Here is a 21,189-nt window from a genome sequence, read left to right as displayed (position 1 = left end):
GTTCTCTGTATTTAACCCATCACACCTGAGATACACCCAGGTGGAGCAGTGAGCAGCTAAGTAAGCGTCCGGGAGCAATTACAGATTAGATGTCTTGCTTAAGGACGCCACGACATGTGGGCATGGTGGGGAGTCGAACCGTGAATTTTTGGTCTTAAGTCAGCTGCCCTACCTCTACACCATCTCGGACCCCACATATATCCAGCAGAGGGCGCATGCGGACTACTTTCAAGTCATGGCCGCCCACTTCAACTTTCACTTTCAGCACAGCTGAAGCAGCGAGCAATACTATGTAGTGTATTTTGCTGAACAGAGCATGGCAAGTTTAACTTATCTGTAAAATTAAAAAAAATCAACAATAAATTCTATTAAATCCGCCAAACCTCGTCATTAGCTATGTGCCTCTCAAGTTAGCAAGCTAACATTTAGATAATCTAGCATAGGGTATTGCCTCTGCCTTTAACCAAAACAATAAATCTAATGTAGACGTAAAACATATCAGTGTTCATAAGATTATCTTTGTCGTCCTCCATGAAATGCAGTTTGTCTGAAATCTTTACTTCTTTGCAAAGAAAAAAAAATGCTGCTGCGACCAATACTAATTAGACCTTCACCATATGCAGCGTTTCCCCTACCATTATACAAGTGGGACGACCCACCCTATCAACAGAACCAAGCGCCACGTCTACAGAACCACACACACACCCCTTCCCCCACCTGTCGGCACTGACGTAATGCTAAGCTAGTGGCTCGCAGTACAGGTGCGCTAGCTAAAACGCTAAATGCAGCATCTTTCCTCATGCTGAACCCTTCTTCTCAAAAATGTGTCTGTCCCCTCCCACCGACAAAAATCACAGACAAGATGAGCGTCCCGCCATAGCAAGTTATCTAGGGGAAACATTGATACGTGACTGACTGTTGAAACAATGAACAAGGATGGGTGTTTCTTTGTTTAATTTATATTTTTGTAACACACTTGATAACTTTACGGTGAATAATCGAGGATAGAAAATGTGAACACAAGTTAGCAAGACTGTTTCAAGACTTCAAATGTTAAAACACGTTTAAAAGTTGCTGTTTACTTAGATTGTTGGGGGTGGACAAAGCTTAAAAATTTTCAGCCCTATCGGCATTAGTCCCCCGCCTCAATATTGTTATCGGCAATAGCCAAAATTTCCATATCGGTCAGGCTCTAATATATACAAATGTATAAACAATTAAATGCAAGGTAATAATAAGGAAAGACCAAATCTCACCATCAAGTTTAGGAACACTCAGGGTTTCCAGCTGTGGTTCCCTCTCTTCTGTTAAATCGGTTTCTTCATCCTCTTCAGTGCTTCTTTCCTCCTCATTCTCCTCCTCCTTGCTCTCTTCCATCTCCCCATCTTCTGGTGGTAGAACTTCTGGTTCATTAGACTCGGGCTGGGAGTGAGGGGTTACCACAGATGGCTGTGGACTAAGTGTGGGAGGCTGCAATGTGGGGGTAAGAGGAGCCTGAATAGATTGAGGAGGTGAAGGAGGTGGTAGAGGAGTCTGGATGTTTGAGGTTAGTTGAGGAGTGTCATAAAGAGCAGAAATGGCTGAGGAGATGCTCTTCTGAAGGTCCTGATTCTTTCCAACTGAATCCTCCTCATCAGAGGAGAAAGATGGCAAAGTCTCCAGGTTCCTCTTTAGCTCATCTTCTAAGCGCTTGGGACTGGGACAGTTGCCCAGGGCCAAACCCCCGCTGCCTTCACCATCCCCAAATGGAGGCGGTGGTGGTGGGGGAGGAGGTGCTGGAGACAGTGGGCGCAGACCCCCTGATTTACAGGGAGATGTTTCACCATTGTCAGGTTCCATTCCTGGTGAGATGTCCAACCCTGGGGGTCTCTTCCCTGACTTGAGGAAGTCCAAGAATGAAGCAACAAACCCAGCTTTAGACTCAGAATCTTTCTCATCCCCCTGAAAGAAGCACAAGAGAGATCATGACTCAGCTATAGATTTGAACTCTACAAGCTATAACCATTTAAATCTGTTTCATGCAAATATGTCTATTGTGCTTAACAGAGAAAGAAATTTCATCATCTAGCCTTTACCCTTTCGTCCAATCCCTCTTCATCCATTCCGTCACTTATCATCTGGCTTTTCTGTTTGTTCTTGTCCTGGCTTCTAGCGCTCTCAGTGCTGCAAGGGGGTCCAGGACTTAAACCAAGTGAGGGAGCTGAGCCAACGGAACCGTCTGACAAAGCAGGGTCGGTGCCAGACAAAGAGTCTGTCCTCAGTAAGGCGTCAGAGGAGGGCAGAGTACCAACTGGCAACTTGATCTGGAAGAAAACAAAGCAAAACAGAGCAATTCATCTAATAAGGATCTAAGAAATTCCTATATTTAGATGAGCAGAATCATAAACAGGATAAACAGGTTGAGTCTTACACCAAGTGTGATAAATAGGTAATCAGAATGAGAGGAAGTGCAGTTATATATCAGTGAACAAAATAAACAGCAGTCCTGCAAAGCGACTAAAAAAACGTTTGATCAACTTGTAGGCAGCTTCCATATATGCAACAACCGAATTTCTGCAGTGCCACCTTCATTTTTCTGTTCATTTTAACTTCATCACATTCAGACTTGCGTTTTATTTTCTCCTTCATTGAATGTCACTGACCTTGAGAGGTGGGATGGGCTCATGCTGCTGCTGTTGAGGCTGATGATGGAGCTGCTGTGACTGCTGCTGATGGAGATGATGTGCATGCATCTGATCCTGCTCCTTCCCGCTCATTTCCATGTACATATCCTCCCTCCTTCCTCCTCTTCCTCGACTTCCGCGGCCTCTACCCCTGCCTCGTCCTTCCACGTTGAACCCGGCTCCAACTGTTGATCCAGCCATATCAGACATCATGCCTCGTGGAGTGTAGGGCTCAGGCATAGGGCGGATACGAGGTCTGCCTCTTGGCCTAGGGGGACCTTCTCTTTTTGGCCTAGTGGGCTTTCGGCCTCGTTTTTTAGGCCCATCCGGAGGCAGGATAGAGTGTGAACCCATGGAGGAGTAGCTAGAAGTGTGGTAAAAATCAATGTCACCCATTAAAGGGCTGAGTGATCCACCTCCTCCCTTTCTACAGCTGGACACTAAATCTGGTAAAAGGTCAGGCAGTCGGCGGCTGTTCAACCTGATATCAGCAGGCTGGTCAGCTTTATCCTCATCATCCTCAAACTCATATTCTTGAGCGTAACTTTTCTTAGGCAGTGTGTTGGGGTCCCTGCGTTCTTTCAGCAAATGGAAAGAGCTGGATTTGAGGAGCTTTTTAGGACGAGATGAGCAAAAAATTGGAGACTGAAGGCCTCCAGAACCTGTTCCTGAGCCAGTTCCTCCAGGACCTGAGGACAGTTTAGCTTCAGAGTTGTTTGGACCAGCTGAATTGGAGCCCATACCCATAGCTGGGGCCTGGGACTGTATCAAGCCTAACTGTTCTGTGTTGACAGTGGAAGGAAGCTCATGTGTTTTAAGAGAGTCCAGATCCAAAGTCATAGTGTTGTTGCTGGATTCTTCCAGACCATGACAGTATTGTTCATAAGCCTGATCTCCACCATGGTGGCCCATTATATCGTAGCTCGGTCCACCACTACCTCCAGCTCCTGCTGCATTTTGTCCAGCTTTTAGTGAATCCATTCCTTCTTGCCCAGGGTGGCCTTCATTCATCTCCTCCTGCCCAGGTCCTGCACCACCAGCACAGCTTGATTTGTAGTCTTCAGCACAAAACATGTCTTCCATTCCTGGGAAAAAGGAGCGGTCCTCATCTTGAAGGAGGGAGTCAGGGAAGCAGATAGAAGTTAAAGGTACAAACCGATTGCTTTGCGGATTTTGGTCCGCTTTCTCTACTGGACTGACTGTGTCAAACTGGTGCTGTTCTGAGCGCTGTTGGTCCAGCTGGCTCTGTTGAGGAGGGAGCTGGCTTGAGAGTGGTTGCTGTGGGTCAGGCTGAGACTGGGGGTGAGTTGATGCAGAAGGTGGAGGTATATGGTGAGGATGAGAAGGCTGCTGCTGAGGGTGGGGTTGAGTGTGAGGGTGATGGGAGTGGGTTTGTTGGTGCTGAGAGGTTGGGTGCTGTTGCTGCTGCTGTGCGTGATGTTGTGAAAGGTGGTGCATGTGAGACTGGGCGGACAAGCCGATATCGGGCTCTGAGAGGAAAGAATGGAGTTCGGGGGCTGAGTGTTGCTGTGAGTGGTGGGTTTGCTGTGGCTGATGGTGGGAAGCGTGTTGCCTCTGTGGCTCCTGCTGCGGTTGTCTGTGACGCTCAGTGCTACCGCCACTCCTCCCTGCACTGCCTGGTCCACCATGTCTGTCTTCTGCAACACCAACATCGGAGCTTGAGGTCTGAGAAAGGGAGCGCTCCAGCATGTCCAACGAGGAGACAACTGAGCTTTGTTTGACCTGGCTCTGGTCGTGCTGATGTGGACCATGATTGTAATGAGCTGCTGCCACTTCCAAAGCTTGAGACTGCAGCTGAAGCTGGAGCTGGGTGGCTTGGGACTGAGACTGAGCCTGATGTTTACTTGATCCAAGCCTCCCACCAGCTCCTTCCATCACAGCTTGTTGCTGGCCAATAGAGTGCTGCTGCTGTTGGGGATGAGAGTCCATTTTATGGTGCTGCTGATGCTGAGGGTGGGAGTCCATTTTTGAATGTGGCTGATGTGTTGGGTGAGAATCCATTTTGTGATGCTGTTGGTGTTGATGATGAGAGTCCATCTTGTGGTGTGGCTGATGTGGCTCCAGTTTGTTCCGGGTGGTGTGAGACAGCACAGACTGCAGCAGGTGTGGTGGCTGACAAGACTGATCCGTGGGGGAGTCCAGGAGGGACACGGCAGCCTGAGACTGAGAATGCTGCTGTTGGAGTTCCGGTGTTTTCCGAGGATATGGGATCTCTTGTGTGCGCTCCTGTGGCTTCTTCTGAAGCTCCATTTGAGTGTGAGGTGGCATCTGCGAGTGTGAGGACACGTGTTGGCTATGTGATGAGTGCTGAGAAGCAAGGGAGTGCTGGGAGTAAGGGTCACCCCGACCATAGTGAACAACAGAGCCAAGGTTGTCATGGTGATGGAGGTGGGAATGTACCTGTTCCGTGCTGCTTCTCCCACCACTGCTTCTGCTGCCCCCAACAGATCTGTCATTTCTTTGTGGCTGTTGAAGGTGGTGCTGTTGATGCTGCTGTTTCTTTAGTGACATCTCTAGCTGGTTCTCCAGCCCAGAAATGGACGCCGCAGAACCTGCATTTCCTACCCCAGCATTGGACGTGGCACTGTGGGTACGTATAACGCTCTGGGGGTGGTACCTCTCCTCAGAAGTCTTGCCCATGTCATAACTCATCCCTTTGTTTGAGTCACTGGTTGGGGGTACTGACTGGGGCTGGGGCTGTGTTTGCTGAGATGTCTGTTGTGGCTGTTGCTGTGCATGGTGATGAGAAGCCTGAGGAGCAGGGCTCGCTTGAGCTTGAAGCAGGTGCTGAATCAAGAACTCCTCATCATCATCCACTTCCTCTTGAGATCTCTGAGAGCCCACTCCTAACATGGAAGTGTCTGCCTTTGATTTAGACGAGTTAGAATGATATGGTTGAGGTTGGGAGGTGGGGCCCCTGGTGTCTGGAAAGCCTTGTGGGGAGGCTAGGAAAGTGGGTGAAAGAACTGAGGAAATGTATTTATTTGAGCCTGCGCCTCCTGGAGACTGAGTGGGGCAAGTGGGAACTGGAGAGTGCAACCCTGGACGAATGATGCCAGAGTTGCCGGAAGGGGAAGGGCTGGAGTCTGGAATATGAAAAGAGCCTCCACCACTACCACCTCCGCCTCTTTCATTGGTCAAACCATTTCCAGCTCCACCTCCTGACCCAGAGTTTCCACTCCCTGTGCCGCTGCTGCTTCCTCCGCCAGATGCTCCACTACCTGATGAACCACTTGATCTTAAAAGAGCAGGTGAGTGGCCTGGAGCTCCATAGCCTAATGACGGGCTGCCAGCTCCACCTAGAGAAGATGGAAGTGATCCATAAGCAGAATCAGCTCCATATATATCAGTGGAATATGAATGGCTTCGCCCTAAACTCCCATAGCCTTTTCCACCTGTACCAGAGCTCAAGTCTTGAGCTTGAGGTGAATTAAAGCCTCCATAAGACTGTGCCAGGTGGGATGTTGGGGGCTGGTTAGGAGAATAGGATTGTGTTTGCTGTTGGGGTGGAGTCTGACCAGTAAGAGCAGAGGTAGGGGTCTTCACTGGGGGCACAGGAGAACCATAGCCAGAGAGGCAAGATTTGGGGAGAGACTGTGGAGCTGAAGTGGATGTGGCAGGGGGCTGTTGCTGCTGAGGAGTAGGAGGAGGTTGAGCTGCTTGAGGAGGCGGCTGCTGCCTAGAAGGAGCTGCACTCGAGCTGGAGGTGGGAATCGAGTTAGAAGGATGAGCACCGGAAGTGGCTGAAGAAGAAGATGAAGAAGAAGAGGTAGAGGAAGCTGATGGAGGGGTGTGAGGAGTTCTTGAGGATGATGCAGAACTACCAGAGGAATAGCCACTACTAGAACTACTTTTGGTACCTTTCCCAGCTGAGGAAGAAGAGGAGGAAGAGGAGGAATAGGGAGGTTGAATGATTGGCCGATACTGCTCAGTGCGAGTGGTGGGCTTACGATCAGATGAGGGGCTCTGGTCACCTAATGGGCTGCAAGAAAGGCTGGCATGCCTGTGGTGGGTGGCGATTTGTTGATACCCTGCCCCTCCACAGCTGAGATAGTGCTGAAGAGAGTGAGCAGCTGAGGATGAGAGCTGTGACTGAGACGGCGTTGGGCGCTGGTAGTGCTTAATAACGCTGTCCTGCCGGGGCACGGCCCGTTCTTGAGCCGAGTTAGACTGGGACTGAGACTGGGGTTGGGCTGAAGAAAATACTGATGAATTATACAGCTGGGAGGACTGGTCCTGCAGCTGAGATGACAGCAGATTGAACTGGTGCGACTGCAGATGTCTGGCAGAAGACGCCTGGGCAGACGTTGCACCCGTGGGATCCTGGCTGCCCCTGTAAGCAGCAGCACCTTGTGAGGAAAGGAGTCTATCAAAACCCAGACTTGACTGCGAAGGGGCTTTGATGTGTATTAGAGGATCATGTGGTGAGAGCAGACCATTGGATGTGGGACTAAATGTGGGTGTGTCTTGGAGGGAAAGGGAGGCAGCAGGGAAAGAGCGGCTGGAGAAAGATGCTGGATGTTGATATGCCGATAGAGCTGAAGAGGAAGGGAAAGATCCAGAGCCAGGAAGGGCTCCAGAGATGAAGAGCTCAGGAGGAGCAGGTGTGTGCATCGCTGTAAGGACAAAGAAAAAACAAAATCAGTAATCCACAGCTTTTAATTTATATCATAAATAAAAAAATATAAAAAAGTAATATCAAAAAATAAAATTACATACCTATAAATGACTAATAAAAATGCTCCCATACTAACAGTCAGAATAATAATTTAGACAAGCAGTGGGTGGTTTTTTTTTATGTCATATTGACATTGGGTCTGTTTGAATGTCAACGCATCAGGGAGGATTCAACATAGCCCCACCTGTCTGCCAGGATGGCGTGCGGAACTGAGAAAGAAGGGAAGAGGCGGAGGGTGGAGGTTGGGGACCTCGGGACTCCAGGGCTGAGATCAGATTCATGACCGAGGCATCAGGAGCTGAGGGGCTGGCATGGTGCAGGCCTGTGTCAAAAAGCCCCGAAAGACCTTTGAGAAACAATCACACAGAGAAAAAAATAAATAAATAAATTTAACTGAAAATACAAAAATTACATGAGAGTTTAGCAAATATGCATTAAACAAGAAGCATTAAAGATGGTACTGATTTTCCGAAAAGCAAAATTAATCTGGAAAACCAGCAGTAACGCATCTAAAGCACAATGTCAAAGGGTAAAAGCCAACCTGTAAATATATTTACCCTGCTGTTGAATACACAAGCTGTTTCAAGAACAGTTTTAAGAGACAAATTCAGGTTTTGGCATCTGCTGCGTTGACTGAAATGAGCTATAAAGTGCGCATTTTTCAGTAAAGACAATATTCCAGGACCTGCCCGGACAGACAATAATTCACTGCCAGGGCCCCCGATGGTGGTGACATGGAAGGTATGACATTTATCTTACCCAAACTCCGTCCAGCTGCTCCCCAAGCCCCGCCTTGGCCAGAGCTCCCTGGGTGGTGATTGGTAGCATAGCCCTGCAGAGGGTGTGGGGTGGCGTAGGCTTGTCTGTGAAGGAGCTCAGACTCAGGGTGGGATGATCTGGAACTCCCATAGACAAGACTAGGAAAGAAAAAGGGTAAGGGATGGGGTGGTGTGTGTAAGTGTCATTAATCTTAGAGTATATTAACATAATTCTAATCTGTTCCTAAAATGTGGCCCTTCAAAAGACTAGCTGATTAACACAAAGCATCTGATGTGGAAGCAAATTGTACTTTAATTAAAATAATCCATGCATCAGATTCCAACATGAGGTTAGTAGTTTGGTCTCCAAATTAAATTTAAATATTCTTATGAAGTAATAAAACACACATGGAGGCAATTTAATAATGAATTAATACAATTAGACTGTTTATTCCAGTGTGTATTCAGTCTGTGAATCCAGCTTAATCATGTCTTTAAATAAAAAAAAAGGGATTAATTTGCAATTAATAAATCGGAAATTAAAGAGCCATCCGTCACATATTTGGAAATTATTTTAATAAATGTTTTATCAGGAAGGATTTCCAATTGCATCGTTTTTGCTTGAGAAAAATCCAGATAAATGCGTGGCTGCTTGTTCAGATTCGTGTTAGCATTTATGCTGCTGATAGCATCGTTTAGCAGCAGAAAAGCAAGAGACGAGGCCCGAACTGCGAGGCCAGTGTTACGTATAAATATAACACAGGCAACCGAAAGGCATCATTGGACCAAAGAGATCGACACATTTCCCTCAAATCGAAACAAGCAGTTAGCATACCCGTGACCACTAATTATGATGATGTAGCTAACAACTGAATGATGCATGTCGACGCAAATGCACGCCGAGCTGCAGGCCAGCAAATAGCCCGGTTTGTTCATCCAAAATGAGGCTGATCAGTGCTTCTTGGCTTTTAGACAGAACTAGGAAATTAAAAACGCCTTTTTTTTTTTTTTTTGCTGAATTGTTTTATGTGCAGGAGCAGAGAGTAGATATTAATGTGCACAGGCCTCACTCAGCAGCGCTAGCTCCCAGGCTAAAGCTAACATGTAGCGCTGCAGCTCAGTTCAGCCACTTCACCTTCCTGTGCTGTGGTTTTAGCTTTTATTTGGCACAAACGGCAAATTGCACCTTTCGACACGGGGGGGGGGGGGGATTTGTCATGGCTGTATTATGCAAATGCGCATAAAATCCATCCAAAAAAAAAAAAAAAAGCCCACCACGAATGAGCACAAAAATACGTTCAAAAATTAATGAGTGCAGCTTCTACATCTTTTTAGCTTACAAGTGTAATTAAATGCAACCCCCTCGGTTAATATGCATCAGTTTATCTTGTTGATGTCTGTCAGGGGGGGCTGATGTGTGCGTGAGAGAGAAAGGGGGGCTTTGCTGCGTCTGCACTCCTATCATGAATCCTATGAATTTATCTCCCAGGGTCTGCTTCCAGGCCTGCACACAGGGAACAATCATTCCAATGGTCACCCAGACATCCCCCCACCTCTTTCCATCCATCCATCCCGCCAGGTCCAGCCTGAAAAGAAACCCATGTCTGTCAATCACATCCAATTCATTCCCCAACCTTTCCTTTCTCCACCCCGCCCACCCCCACGACACACACTTATCTATTCCTGTTTATAATATTGTTAGGATGACAATGCGCTGCCCGTAATCAAGGCATGGCGCTGTGCGCGAGGCTATTAGCTCCAATTTGTTTACATGGGTCACACCGAGCCACAGATGCGTGCACAATGTCTGAATCCGATACATACCTTGCTTTGGCCGTTCTGTCGTAACTCCATCCTGCTCCTGCGCCCAAATCACCGAATCCTGTTCCCGGGTAATTTCTATCCATTTATGCCTTGTACACAAGCGCGAGCGACGGTGGATGAAAGCGACGAGAACGTAGCAGGGGTGAGGTTTAAAAAAAAAGAAAAAAGAAAAATCCAGTCTTTCCCGTTTTCAAGCTATTTTTCCCGGTTTCATAGGCAAGTCCTCAGGAGTGGAAAACAGCATATTGAAAGAGAAATGGTGGGGAGGAGGAGAAAGCTGGATGAAAAAAGAGAGGGGGGTCTACGGGGTTATAATCCAACCACCTCCAAAAAAAGAAGCCAGTCTTTCTCCTTTTCCTGCGCCTCTCACATTTATCATTTCCTCGAATGCAGATTTGGTCTGAAATCAGTCACGGTCATGATGAGGAGAGGATTCGGTCGGTGATGGGCGAATTGCTTTCAAACATTTGACTTGAACGCGTCCCTTTTTTCTCCGTCTCTCCTCCCCTTTCTTCGGGCTAGTTTTGGCTATGCTGCTAGCTCTAGAAAAGATAGCGATCGGGGCCGCGTTGGTTGCAAATCATTCCCCATAGGCGAGCAAAGAAAGCCCCAATTTGAAAATCTCTTTTCTTTTCTTTTTTTTTCTTCTCTCTGTCTCTGCATGCAAATCGTTCCCACCCCCTCCACGGAGCGGAGCTAAGGGTTAGCTGCAGATGCTAGCTGTCAGCAACGACGCATCAAAATAAAACTGGGCTGCTATTATTTCCCCAAATACGCTCGCCCCTTTTTTTGTTCTTTAACAGCCATTCGACTAAACGCCACGACAAAGCCGCTCACTTTAGATAAAACGACGCCAGAATGAGGAAATATCCTAAAATCCGAACAAGGAAGTGTAAAGAAACAGGCCGCGTTTTAATAATTTTTACTCATTTTCCTCCGGAGACGCCATTTTTGAAGGCGGATAGCCGCTGTCCGTCCTCCCTCTCCCCCTCCGTGTCTCACTCCGTGTCTGCTGTGACCTCCATTCACCGGTGGTGTTATCAGTCTGCCAAATACTCCTGCTTGCTTTTCCAGACACTCATTTTTTTTTAACGGGTTAACTATAAATACACACAAAAGAGTCACCAATTCGCCCCGCGCGCAGCGATTTGCCGTGATGCATTCAAGTGCACACAGAAAAAAATCCCGATTTAAAACCTGATTCACTGGCGCGCGTTATGTCGCAAAATCACTTCCAGATTTATGTGTAAAAAAAATTAAACTAAAAGCTATCGTTTGCTTGACAGGAAAATAAATGTTCATGCTTTTAGTGAAATAATTTAGTAGATTAATAAGGTCGTGTTTGTAATTACATTCTATTACAATTTGCATACAAGCCCTGAGTGACCCAAAGAGTCGCGGCATTTGTCGCGTCTTCCAACCTAAAATAATAATCCAGTATATAATTTAAGATATATAAATTCATCACAAAGTTATAAAGTCAACAGCATAGGTGAAAATATTCAAAATGACCTAATTTATACACAAATGCCAATAAAAGGATGCAAAAATGACAAAAACAAGGAACAATTATAGCAAAGGTGCACAATAGTGAAAATAGAACACTAGCTAAAAATGGAAATTTACTCAAATCAGAATGATTAGATCATAGTGTGAAATAAACTATAAAAATCTGCATTAAAAAAAAAGAAGTGGCTAAAAACACTGGAACATAAAGAGCACATATGAAACAAATGAGCCACATTCATATTACTGTAGTTATTATCTGATGTGGAACAGCTGCATAATAATATCTGATTTGTTCTGAATTTATTTGAATTTGTGTATTTTAGTTTTTGGCTCAAATAGCAGATTCCATTCTGCATACTTGCATGTCTACCTCATGTTCACTTATTAAAATAGCAACAGTTTATATCCTTTTAGCTAAACTTATTTGGAGGACCTGTCTGCCAAGAGTCATGTGCGCATAATTGTTCACGCCAGCAGATGGCACACTGGCTTTTATAACTAAAAGAAAGAAGTGGTCAGTGCACTCAGAGGTTAAGAAGATGCTTTGCTCCTGGTTGATGAATTACAAGGTTAAGTCAGATCCTCTGGACAGGTTCTTCTTTGTTGAAACATTTTGTCTTTTATTCAAAGGACTTCTTCAGTCTGAGGCGCTGTAACAAACACTCTTATAAATAGCACAGTTCTCATCGTGGATCAACCAGTTTGCTGCTGACAGTCAGATCTAGCGTGTTCTGATTAACGCCACGATACACGGTGAACACATGTAAAAGGAGGACCATCAGCATAACAATTGGTGCCCTGATGGCCGCTTGTTACTCTCAAAGGGCTGAGTTCAGGTTTGGTTTATTTGTCATATGTAAAATCAACACAAGGTCAACAATACAATGAAATGTGCAGGATGAGAAGAATCGTCTCGAGTACGGTCCATGCATGCAGATGGAGGATCCTGTTAGCAGCGTTAGCAGGTCTCGCTAGCATTTCCCGTCGGCAGCTTGATGGTTGAGTGATATTTGCAACAGCAGTTGAACACGGAGGCCTCCGCCCCTGTTTAATTATGGACAGGTTCTCTTCACAAAGATGGCCTCCTTTACTCCTCTTTCAAACCCTCGTTCCTCTCTACCAAAGATGTGAACATCTTCATCCCTGAAAGAGTCAGTGCTGGCCTCCAGATGAGTGGACCGCAGAGTCCTGACCGGATGATGTTTCTCGTCTGTGCTGGGCCATCAGGGCAATTCAAAAAAGGTCAAGACATAAACCTTTTTTTTTTTTTTTTTGTCAGGACAAAAAAAAACTGTAATCTTAGATCAGTTTTCAGAAACTTACAATGCAGCTTTGGGCCTGATACTCCGTCATTTTCACACCTATCAGGAAGAGTGGTCAGACTAACAAAGACTCTAATGAACCCCTATTGTGAGGCGTGATAGGGCAATCTGCATATGTATCTAGCTTTATAACTCGAACCCCACACTCTCTATTCTTTGAATTGAGAAAGCTCCTCAGAAGAGAAGCGAAATGTCTTCTGTTACAAATAAAGTCCAGTTGTTTTTGTCTTGAACTTTTTTGAATTGACCTTATCCTGGATGACTGAGAATCTTCACCAGCGTATGGCCATCAGGGCACCTGTTGTTAGGCTGATGGTCCTCCTTTTACAAGTGAACAGCAGCAAACTGCTTGATCCACTATGAGGAGGTGCTGTTTATAAGACTGAGTTTGTTGCTGCTCCTCAGACTGAAGAAAACTTTTGGATAAAAGACGAAACGCTTCAACAAAGAAGAATCCAGCGGACCTGACTTAACCTTGTTAGAATTTTCTACTTAGATTATTGAGCATGCATCGGGATGTTAATAGTTAGACCAATATTATTACATGCAATTAGGTCTAAATACACAAATGAAGTAAAAGACAGAAAAAAGGGAGATATAAACGTGTCATAAAAGGTACAGGAGCTGCTGAATGACTGAGGATTGCTGAGATCAACCTTCCTGGCCCATTTGCCTTCACATTGTGTCAGGTTTTGTCGCTCTCTAGTGGAGATTCATTCTGATTAAACTATTGAGACAGTTGTATTTATTTAAAAATTTAGACTTGTTAAGCAAAATGCACGTCATTTTATTCAAACTGTAATTATTTATTGGTGGATTTAAAGTGTGTGTTTATGCTAACTGCACTTCAACTTTAAAAGAGTAAACTGGATGTGTATGGCTACAATGTTCACAAGAGATTGGAATTTTTTCTTTATCGCATATTATTATTTTTTTTTCAAATTACTCCTTGCTATTTTTTGACAGCTTTTGCTCAATGTGAGTTTTTATAGTTAATTTAAAAAAAATCTACTGTAATCAGCTCGACATCTGTTTCAAACAAAATTAGGAGCCAATAAAAAGCTTTCTGCCCTCCTGTGGGAACATTTAGGATTCAATGCATCGTCAGATTTTAAAAGACACGAATTAAGGAATTTAACTATAATGAAATAGAAAGAGCAGGAGTGACACAAAACTTATTGGCAAAGCATCTCATAAACCAGATTTTAATGAAAACGTCAGGAAATAGTCATTGGATGTACGTCTACAACAGATTCACTTTTGGAGACAGCTCATTTCAAGATGGCAGCTACAGCTAATCATAGTTATCAATACAAAACATGGTCAAGTTTACAGATATTTAGCTAAATTTGATGTTGTAGCTGATTTTGCATGACACTGTTATGTTCAGCAAAACAGCTTTATCTCCTTTATTTTTCAACAGGAGATGATCTTAGTTTAAAAGTCATGAAGGGTAGTGAGCGATCTGCACTCCTCTAAAAACGCCTGTAATATTGTGAATGTTTATGAAGCATTCACACTATTGTGATCCATTTTTCTTCTTTACATTTTTCAGCATCTGTCTCATTCCACAATTCTATATTTTATAAAATCATATATCAAAATGTTTTCATCTCTTTCAGGACAATCCTGCTATGACTTTTGGTATTGGTACAATTTTAGCTTTTTGAAATATTTAGCCTTTTCTGCCACTTTTTTTCCTCATAGAAAATGAATTGAGCTCATTTTACATCCTTCAACTCTTTAGATCTGTTTACAACCTTTGACAGCTCCTTTCACATTTTGTTATGCTTCAGCTTCTTTCAGCTTCCTTGTGCAAATTTAAACTTTTTTCAGCTACTTTCAGCAACTTAAGCTGTTTTTTTTCAGCTGCTTTGTGATCCTTTCAGGTTCTTTCTACTAACTACAATCTTTTTGTACTTCTTCGAACTATTCTGCTAATTCCAGTTTCTTTTGCTCAATTCAGCTGATTTCTGCAAGTTTCAGCTTTTACTATAGCTTTGTCAGTTTATTCCACATTTTTTGCATAAATTTAAACTTTTTTTTCTACCTAATTCAGCAAAAATGTACTCTGTCCAACTCCTTCTGGTAATTCAAGCTTCTTTCTGCTTTTTCAGCTACTTTTCAGCTGATTTTTGATCATTTCAACTTTTTTCAGTTAATTTCTACTTTTTTGTGTTCATTTCTGCTTCCTACAGCCTAATTTGGCAAACCTGTGTTCTGCTAATTTAAGCTTGTTCTACCTGTTCAGCTACATTATTAGTATTTTCTAGCTAATTTCAGTTGTTTTCAGATAAATTCAAGTTTTTGTGGTAATTTCTGCTACTTTCAGCCAACTTCTTTCTGATCATTTCAGCTTGTTATACTCCTTTCAACTTAATTTTGCTCATTTCAGCCTTTTCTGCTATTTCAGTTACTATTTAGCTGTTTTTATGCTAATTTTAACTTTTCAACTAATTTTATATTTTTGAGCTCATTTCAACTCTTTCCACTTCCTTCTGGTGGTTTCTGCTTCTTTCTGCCTTTCAGCTACTTTTCAGCCTTTTTTTTGTTTGTTTTTGCTAATTTCAGCTTTGTCAGCTAATTTCCTAATTTTTCTGCTAATTTCTGCTTATTTAAACCAATTTCAGAAAATATGTATTCTTTCTGCTTTCTTCTGATAGATTAGGCTTGCTCTTCCACTTCAGCTACATTTCAGCATTTTTTTTTTTTAGCTAATTTCAGCAATTTCTCAGCAAGTTCTTCTGCAATAAGCATTCACACTGCATTTTCAGAGGAAATGCAATTTCTCCAGTTTCCTTTAGCTTTTGTAAAGTGTTATTACTGTCTTGCCTCCCTCCCGCTCCATGACTTTAATGTTTCCCTCCATCTCTCGAAGGTGTTCTCACTTGAATGCAGCTCTCGCAGCAGCTCTCTTCAGTCAAAATGCCTCACTTTGATGACGCTGTGCCGGCACCGTGCCAACTTATCAGGGAGGATGCTGACAGGTGGTGAGTTCCAACAGGAATGGTGCACACTTGAGTAAGAAATCTTGTTTTTATTACAAATCTGAGATTTTTTTTTCCTGCTATAACTGTGTGTATTATAAACTTGTCACATATATTCAAGATCAGTGACTTCAGCTGATGCTAGCTTTGCAGTAAATACTTTGTCAAGTATTTTACATAAAGTGCAGCAATTCGACATATTTATATAGTTTGTAATGTGCATGAATCAGATTGAAACCTTGGATGCTTGAGAGCTCAGGTTAAAGAGTTTTGTGTGTACGTTTCTGTGTTCCAGCATCAGAGAAAAGAAGGTGGAGGACTGCAAAGATCTAATTGATGCATTCCAGGTCTGTGTAAAAACTCTGTCAGAGGGATTCTGATTTTAAAACATCTGTTTGAAATGTAAGTTTGCACATATTACTACAAACACAGATTTATATTTTGTACTTTTCTTTATAGCTCGCTGCCAGAAGATTTGAGTGTGCATGTGTTTGTGTGTTGGTCTGTTAGCAAAATATCTCATGAACCAATGCATGTATTTTAATAAAACTTATAGAAAGTAATCATTGGAGGTATGTCTTCAAGTGGTTAGCTATAGGAGTCAAACTAATTTAAAATGACCACTACAGCCAACTCCACTTAGAAAACACAAAATTGGCTATAACTCAGACAGTTTTACAAATAATGAGCTAATATTTGGTGTGTTAGTAGCCGAGAGTCACCTTGTGATGTTGCATGTGATTGTGCACAATTTTCCCTTCTCAACATGAAATGATCTTAGTCGATATGCGGGCATTACTTCTAGGAATTAATTTAAGGAATGTTTTGATTATTTCATCAAGACTATGTAAAGCCACATTCTGCACGATGCAACACCATGATTGTAGAAAGAACTTAATGAAGCTTTAAAAAGTGATGTTCCATTATTTGGTGCCATCTAACACATTTCTTTTTTTCTGTCACAGTTTCTCTACAGAGACGATCACTTCACTGTTTTTAACTCGTCTCACGGAGACATTTAATCTCTGACGATGGGACTTTTGATACTTCCCTAATGTTTATCGCCATTAAACTGACAATAAAATTAGCAGTGAAGATGTAGATTTTTCTCTGGGAAGCACGTAAAGACATTATTTGTGTTTGAAAATGACCGCACGTATTTCCAGTGAGTCTGTAGCTGAAACCTCTGCAGTGATTGATGCGGGTTAGTTCTTAATAGAGTTAAGACGATCTTGTTAATCTCTTCTTAATCCTCACATTAAAACCTGCACAGAGGCGACATAACGTTACTTTTTCAGCCTAAGCTCCTGTGATGAATACAGGGATTATCAGAATGTTAGATTACCCAGAGAAAGGCCTGAAAACGATGTTTATTCTTTAGTTTCTCTTTCAAGGGACAGAAATGGCACCGTTTTTTCCAAGTTGCTCACTAAACCTCAAAGTTTTATCTTACTTTTTTTTTTTCTTCAGCTTTTTCTTAATGGACAAAAAGATGTGAATTTGCAATCCATCTTAATATTTGTTAAAAACAGACTTGAATATTTCATGGGGGTTTGTCTATCATATGTGTGAGAGCGTTCTTATTTTCCGTATGTCAAAATGCACAGAGCCACACAAAAGTACTCCAATTTGGCTGGAACTATCCCACACACAGTTTTCAACTGAAATTTTGTAGCTGTTTTAAATTTCATTTTACAGTAGGAACATTCAGATGACCTACTCTAGATGTTTGGTAAAGTCTCCTGTCCGAACGTCTCTGTTCACAGAAAACATCTTTTCATGGATTTCCGATTATTATGAAATATTTTGAATTTGTCAGCGAAAATGTGAGAGAGATACACTAGTTTTATTAGCCACTATACAAGGACTGATAACAAAATGTTGCAGAAACAAAATACGTGCAATGACAATAAATGATATACTGCTGTTTTGATGCCTTATTTGTTCAATAAACACAATAATAAAATCCGTTGTTGTGATTTTTTAATTCATTTATATCAATAGTAACATATACTATATAGTTTTAAATAAACCACTATGTTAGAGCTATTAAAGCAGTGGTTCATATCTTTTAAAAAGGAGTTTTATGGGAGATTATGGATAATGAATATCTTACCTGCTCTTGATAGCTCTTTGATTGGCTGTGGTTTGGAGAAACAAAGCTTAATTCTGCCCAGATTGATGAGCTAATGGCTAGTCTGAGCAGGGCAATAAGATAGTGCTGCATAAAGATTTTAGTTCGTGTGGAGGTGTGGGTTGCCTTTTATTTTAGGATCCTTTTCTCTTGTTTTTGTTAGTCATGAAAGAGAAGAATTTTTTTGTTTTGTTTTAATTTTAGTTTTGTTCTGTCGTGACCACTCAGCTGTCATCTGGAAACAGCTCCAATAAATAAATAAAAAGCAGTTTATGGTGCACTTCCCATTGGAATAAGATATTTCTTTCAAAATAACCACAAAACTGGCAGCAGTGTATATGTTTGTAAATTAGAAGTCAATTTTAAACTACATGATTGTTCTAATGGTGGCACAGAGGGACAGTGGTTAAAGCTGTCACCTCTCAGCAAGGTCAATGGTAAGTCTAAATTGTCACTAGGTGTGAGTAAATTGATAAATAAATAAATAATATAAATGACCAGACAGATGAAAAGGGGATTAAACTTGCATTCACGCATACTGCAATGATTACAAAATAAATAAATATTCAAGTTGTTTTAAGATGAAAGCAATCCATGGTCTAGCTCTTCATTTTGATCATAATTTAACTCTGTTTCTCTAAATTGAAGCTGTCCATAAAACTATCTACAACAGGTAGGATATTAATTGCTAATAATTATCCACTGAATCTCACTCCATCAGAAATGAACTGGCACTTTTTGACTGGCCTTTTTGCAATATATATATGATGACTTGTAGGAAAACAGCAAACACTGGCTATGTGGTTATATAGGATTTATTTAATTAGTCCTATGTGATATTACAAATTTATACGACCTGTGTTTTCTGTCACTGACTAAATTATATTCTAAATTCAGTCAGTCATAATACTCTGTCTAGGCATAGCCAGTTGTTGTTGACAGCACCCCGGGATCCTCTCACCAGCAGCGTTTTGTCTGCAGCCACTGATAATGTTTACAAATGCTTTTCATAAATGCAGAGGATGAGGTGTCAGCTGCAGCCCAGAGCTCCCAGTGTGGCAGGTGCTGAGGTGAATGCGTAGTTTCAGGAAGACGCTCGACTAGGACCTTGTATAGTAAACCGATTTATCATATAATACTTAGACTGGCTCTTCAATGCAGATATCTATAATTCACAAACTCTTAGACAAAATTACAATTTCAGCACCACAGAATGTCTTTCTCTACGTTGCAATCCACTTGCTATTATCTTAAGTGTTTTATTTATGACAAACATATTTTTTTCTTGTTCATGTTTTTGCAGTTTTCAACTCTAGAGTTCTTGTAAAATACTTTGTATTCCAGGAAGAGATATGTTTTAAATATGTGAAATATTGAGTTTAAACAGTAAAAAAGAGCTTTTCTAAATATCTAAAATAGTCTTTTGGATTGTGAAAAACTGAATGATGGATTGTCATTAAATAAATATATATATTTTTTAAACTTTAACAAATTTTCAGGCCCAATCTACACCAACGTGAATTGTTTGCAAAGCAGTTTCTGCTGTGTTTGCATCTGACATTCAAATGTAAATTCCCTTTTTTTTTTGAGAAACAGTGAGTTATAGAAACTTTTTCTAAAGTAGGCATTTATACAAACAAACTAAGCTTTTGTGACTTTAGAAACAGAACATTTTAGAAATAATGAAAAAGCAGCTTTATTTGCACATGGCTGCTATTATTATTGTTTGCTTTCTAAAAAGAGCCAAAGAAGCAATAACCATGGGGCTCTTTTAAGCTATTTTTTTGCTTCATCTACATTCAGTCTCCATTAATTTTTGATTGTGTGGTGAAAAGGTTGATGACTAAGAAGAAATTGTAAATAGTGTCAAAAAAAAGCAGCAATTATTTTTGCTTTTTTAAAAAGTGTATTTTGTTATATGTCAAAAGGCATATAAATAAACATGCAACTGGTCCATATAGGGAAACCGGTGCACCCCTCTGGAGCCATGTGATAAAAAAGCCATGGTGCAGCTACTCAGTAATGTGAAGAAGTGATGGCACAAGTGTGAGACCGTCCACTAACTGGATCAAACAACAACAAGCAGATTTATTACAGAGGGAATATCAATGATGACACGCAGCAACTTTGTAGTTCTTGTTGATTTCTGAAAGTTCCCATCTGAGCGGGAATTGTCTGGCTCTGTGACTAATGAATGGCCAGAAGGAGGATAAAGACAGACTGATCTGTGCAGCTTTTTCACTGAACTGTCTTATGAAAGAGACTGGATGTAGAATATCACCTCTCTGGTGGGTAAGAAGCTGGAGCTTGTGGGGAGTTGAGTAATACTAACTACAGTTGTGCTCTACACACAGCTTGGGCTCTGGAACCCATTACTGACAGAGAGGCTGGATTATTATTATTATTTGCAGGGTTTGCCCAGGGAAAGTAGCATGGTATGTTTTCGCTTGTAGAAATTTAATTTTAAATGTATTCAGATTCTATTTTGATTGGCAAGAATATTATTTTTAATAGCGTTATTATTATTATTACTGATGTAAAAAAAAAAGGTTAAATCATGTCATCTGGACAAGTTTCTTTCAGGAAGAAACGTTTCATCTTTGATCCAAAAGCCTGCATCCTATCAACCCAAATATGTCCTGTAAATGGCTCTCATCGATGTGCATTAAGCCAGCCTCTCGCTGAATTCCCTGATACTAGCTTTAACACATGCAAAAAGGGGCCATTTTGTTTTTATCTACCTGGACAATTGAGCTTACAAACTTTTTTCTGACCATTTTGGTTGTCCTCAGGCTGTTTCTGTGCAGAAGCAAGTTGGCCACCTGGTCTAAAGCAGTTGATTGTTATATGCACGATGATTGATTGTTTTGGACGGATGGTCCCTTTTTGCATGTGTTAAAGCCAGTATCTGGGAATTCAACCGGGAGGCTGGCTTAAAGCACATCGATGAGGGCTATTTACAGGACAGATTTGGGTTGGCAGGCTGCAGACTGATGAAGTCTTTTGGATGAAAGACGAAACGTTTCTCCCTAAAAGAAACTTGTCCAGATGACATGATTTAACCTTTATAGTTTGTATCTACCTGGATGATTGCGCTTACAATATATATATATATATATACAATACAATACAATACAACTTTATTTATAGAGCACTTTAAAACAACACTGTTGGCCAAAGTGCTGTACACTAGGACATACAAAAACATAAAAACCCCACACGTTAAAAATGTGAAATAAAATAAAGATAACAAATAAAATAAAACAAATAACTTAGAGTCATTAAAACCAACA

At 41.8% G+C, this 21,189-nt stretch overlaps 1 protein-coding gene across 1 annotated transcript in view; it reads right to left on the bottom strand.

Moving 5' to 3' along the window:
- Positions 1-11,110, bottom strand: part of prr12a (proline rich 12a) — a 24,159-nt gene extending 13,049 nt beyond the window's left edge. The window contains exons 1-6 of the mRNA XM_037691401.1: positions 9,945-11,110; positions 8,122-8,279; positions 7,547-7,708; positions 2,643-7,300; positions 2,076-2,303; positions 1,257-1,941 (exon numbers count right to left, since the gene is read on the bottom strand). Of these exons, the coding sequence (XP_037547329.1) occupies positions 1,257-1,941; positions 2,076-2,303; positions 2,643-7,300; positions 7,547-7,708; positions 8,122-8,279; positions 9,945-10,027 (5,974 nt within the window). The 5' untranslated portion in view covers positions 10,028-11,110. The remainder of the gene's footprint in view (positions 1-1,256; positions 1,942-2,075; positions 2,304-2,642; positions 7,301-7,546; positions 7,709-8,121; positions 8,280-9,944) is intronic.
- Between the last annotated feature and the right edge of the window lie 10,079 nt (positions 11,111-21,189).

The sequence above is a fragment of the Nematolebias whitei genome, chromosome 17 (genome assembly GCF_014905685.2).
Source record: "Nematolebias whitei isolate Nwh7 chromosome 17, NemWhi1, whole genome shotgun sequence".
NCBI classification, from domain to species: Eukaryota; Metazoa; Chordata; class Actinopteri; order Cyprinodontiformes; family Rivulidae; genus Nematolebias; species Nematolebias whitei.
The sequence above is the reverse complement of the archived record's forward strand: the minus strand, read 5'-3'. Positions and strand labels throughout refer to the sequence as shown.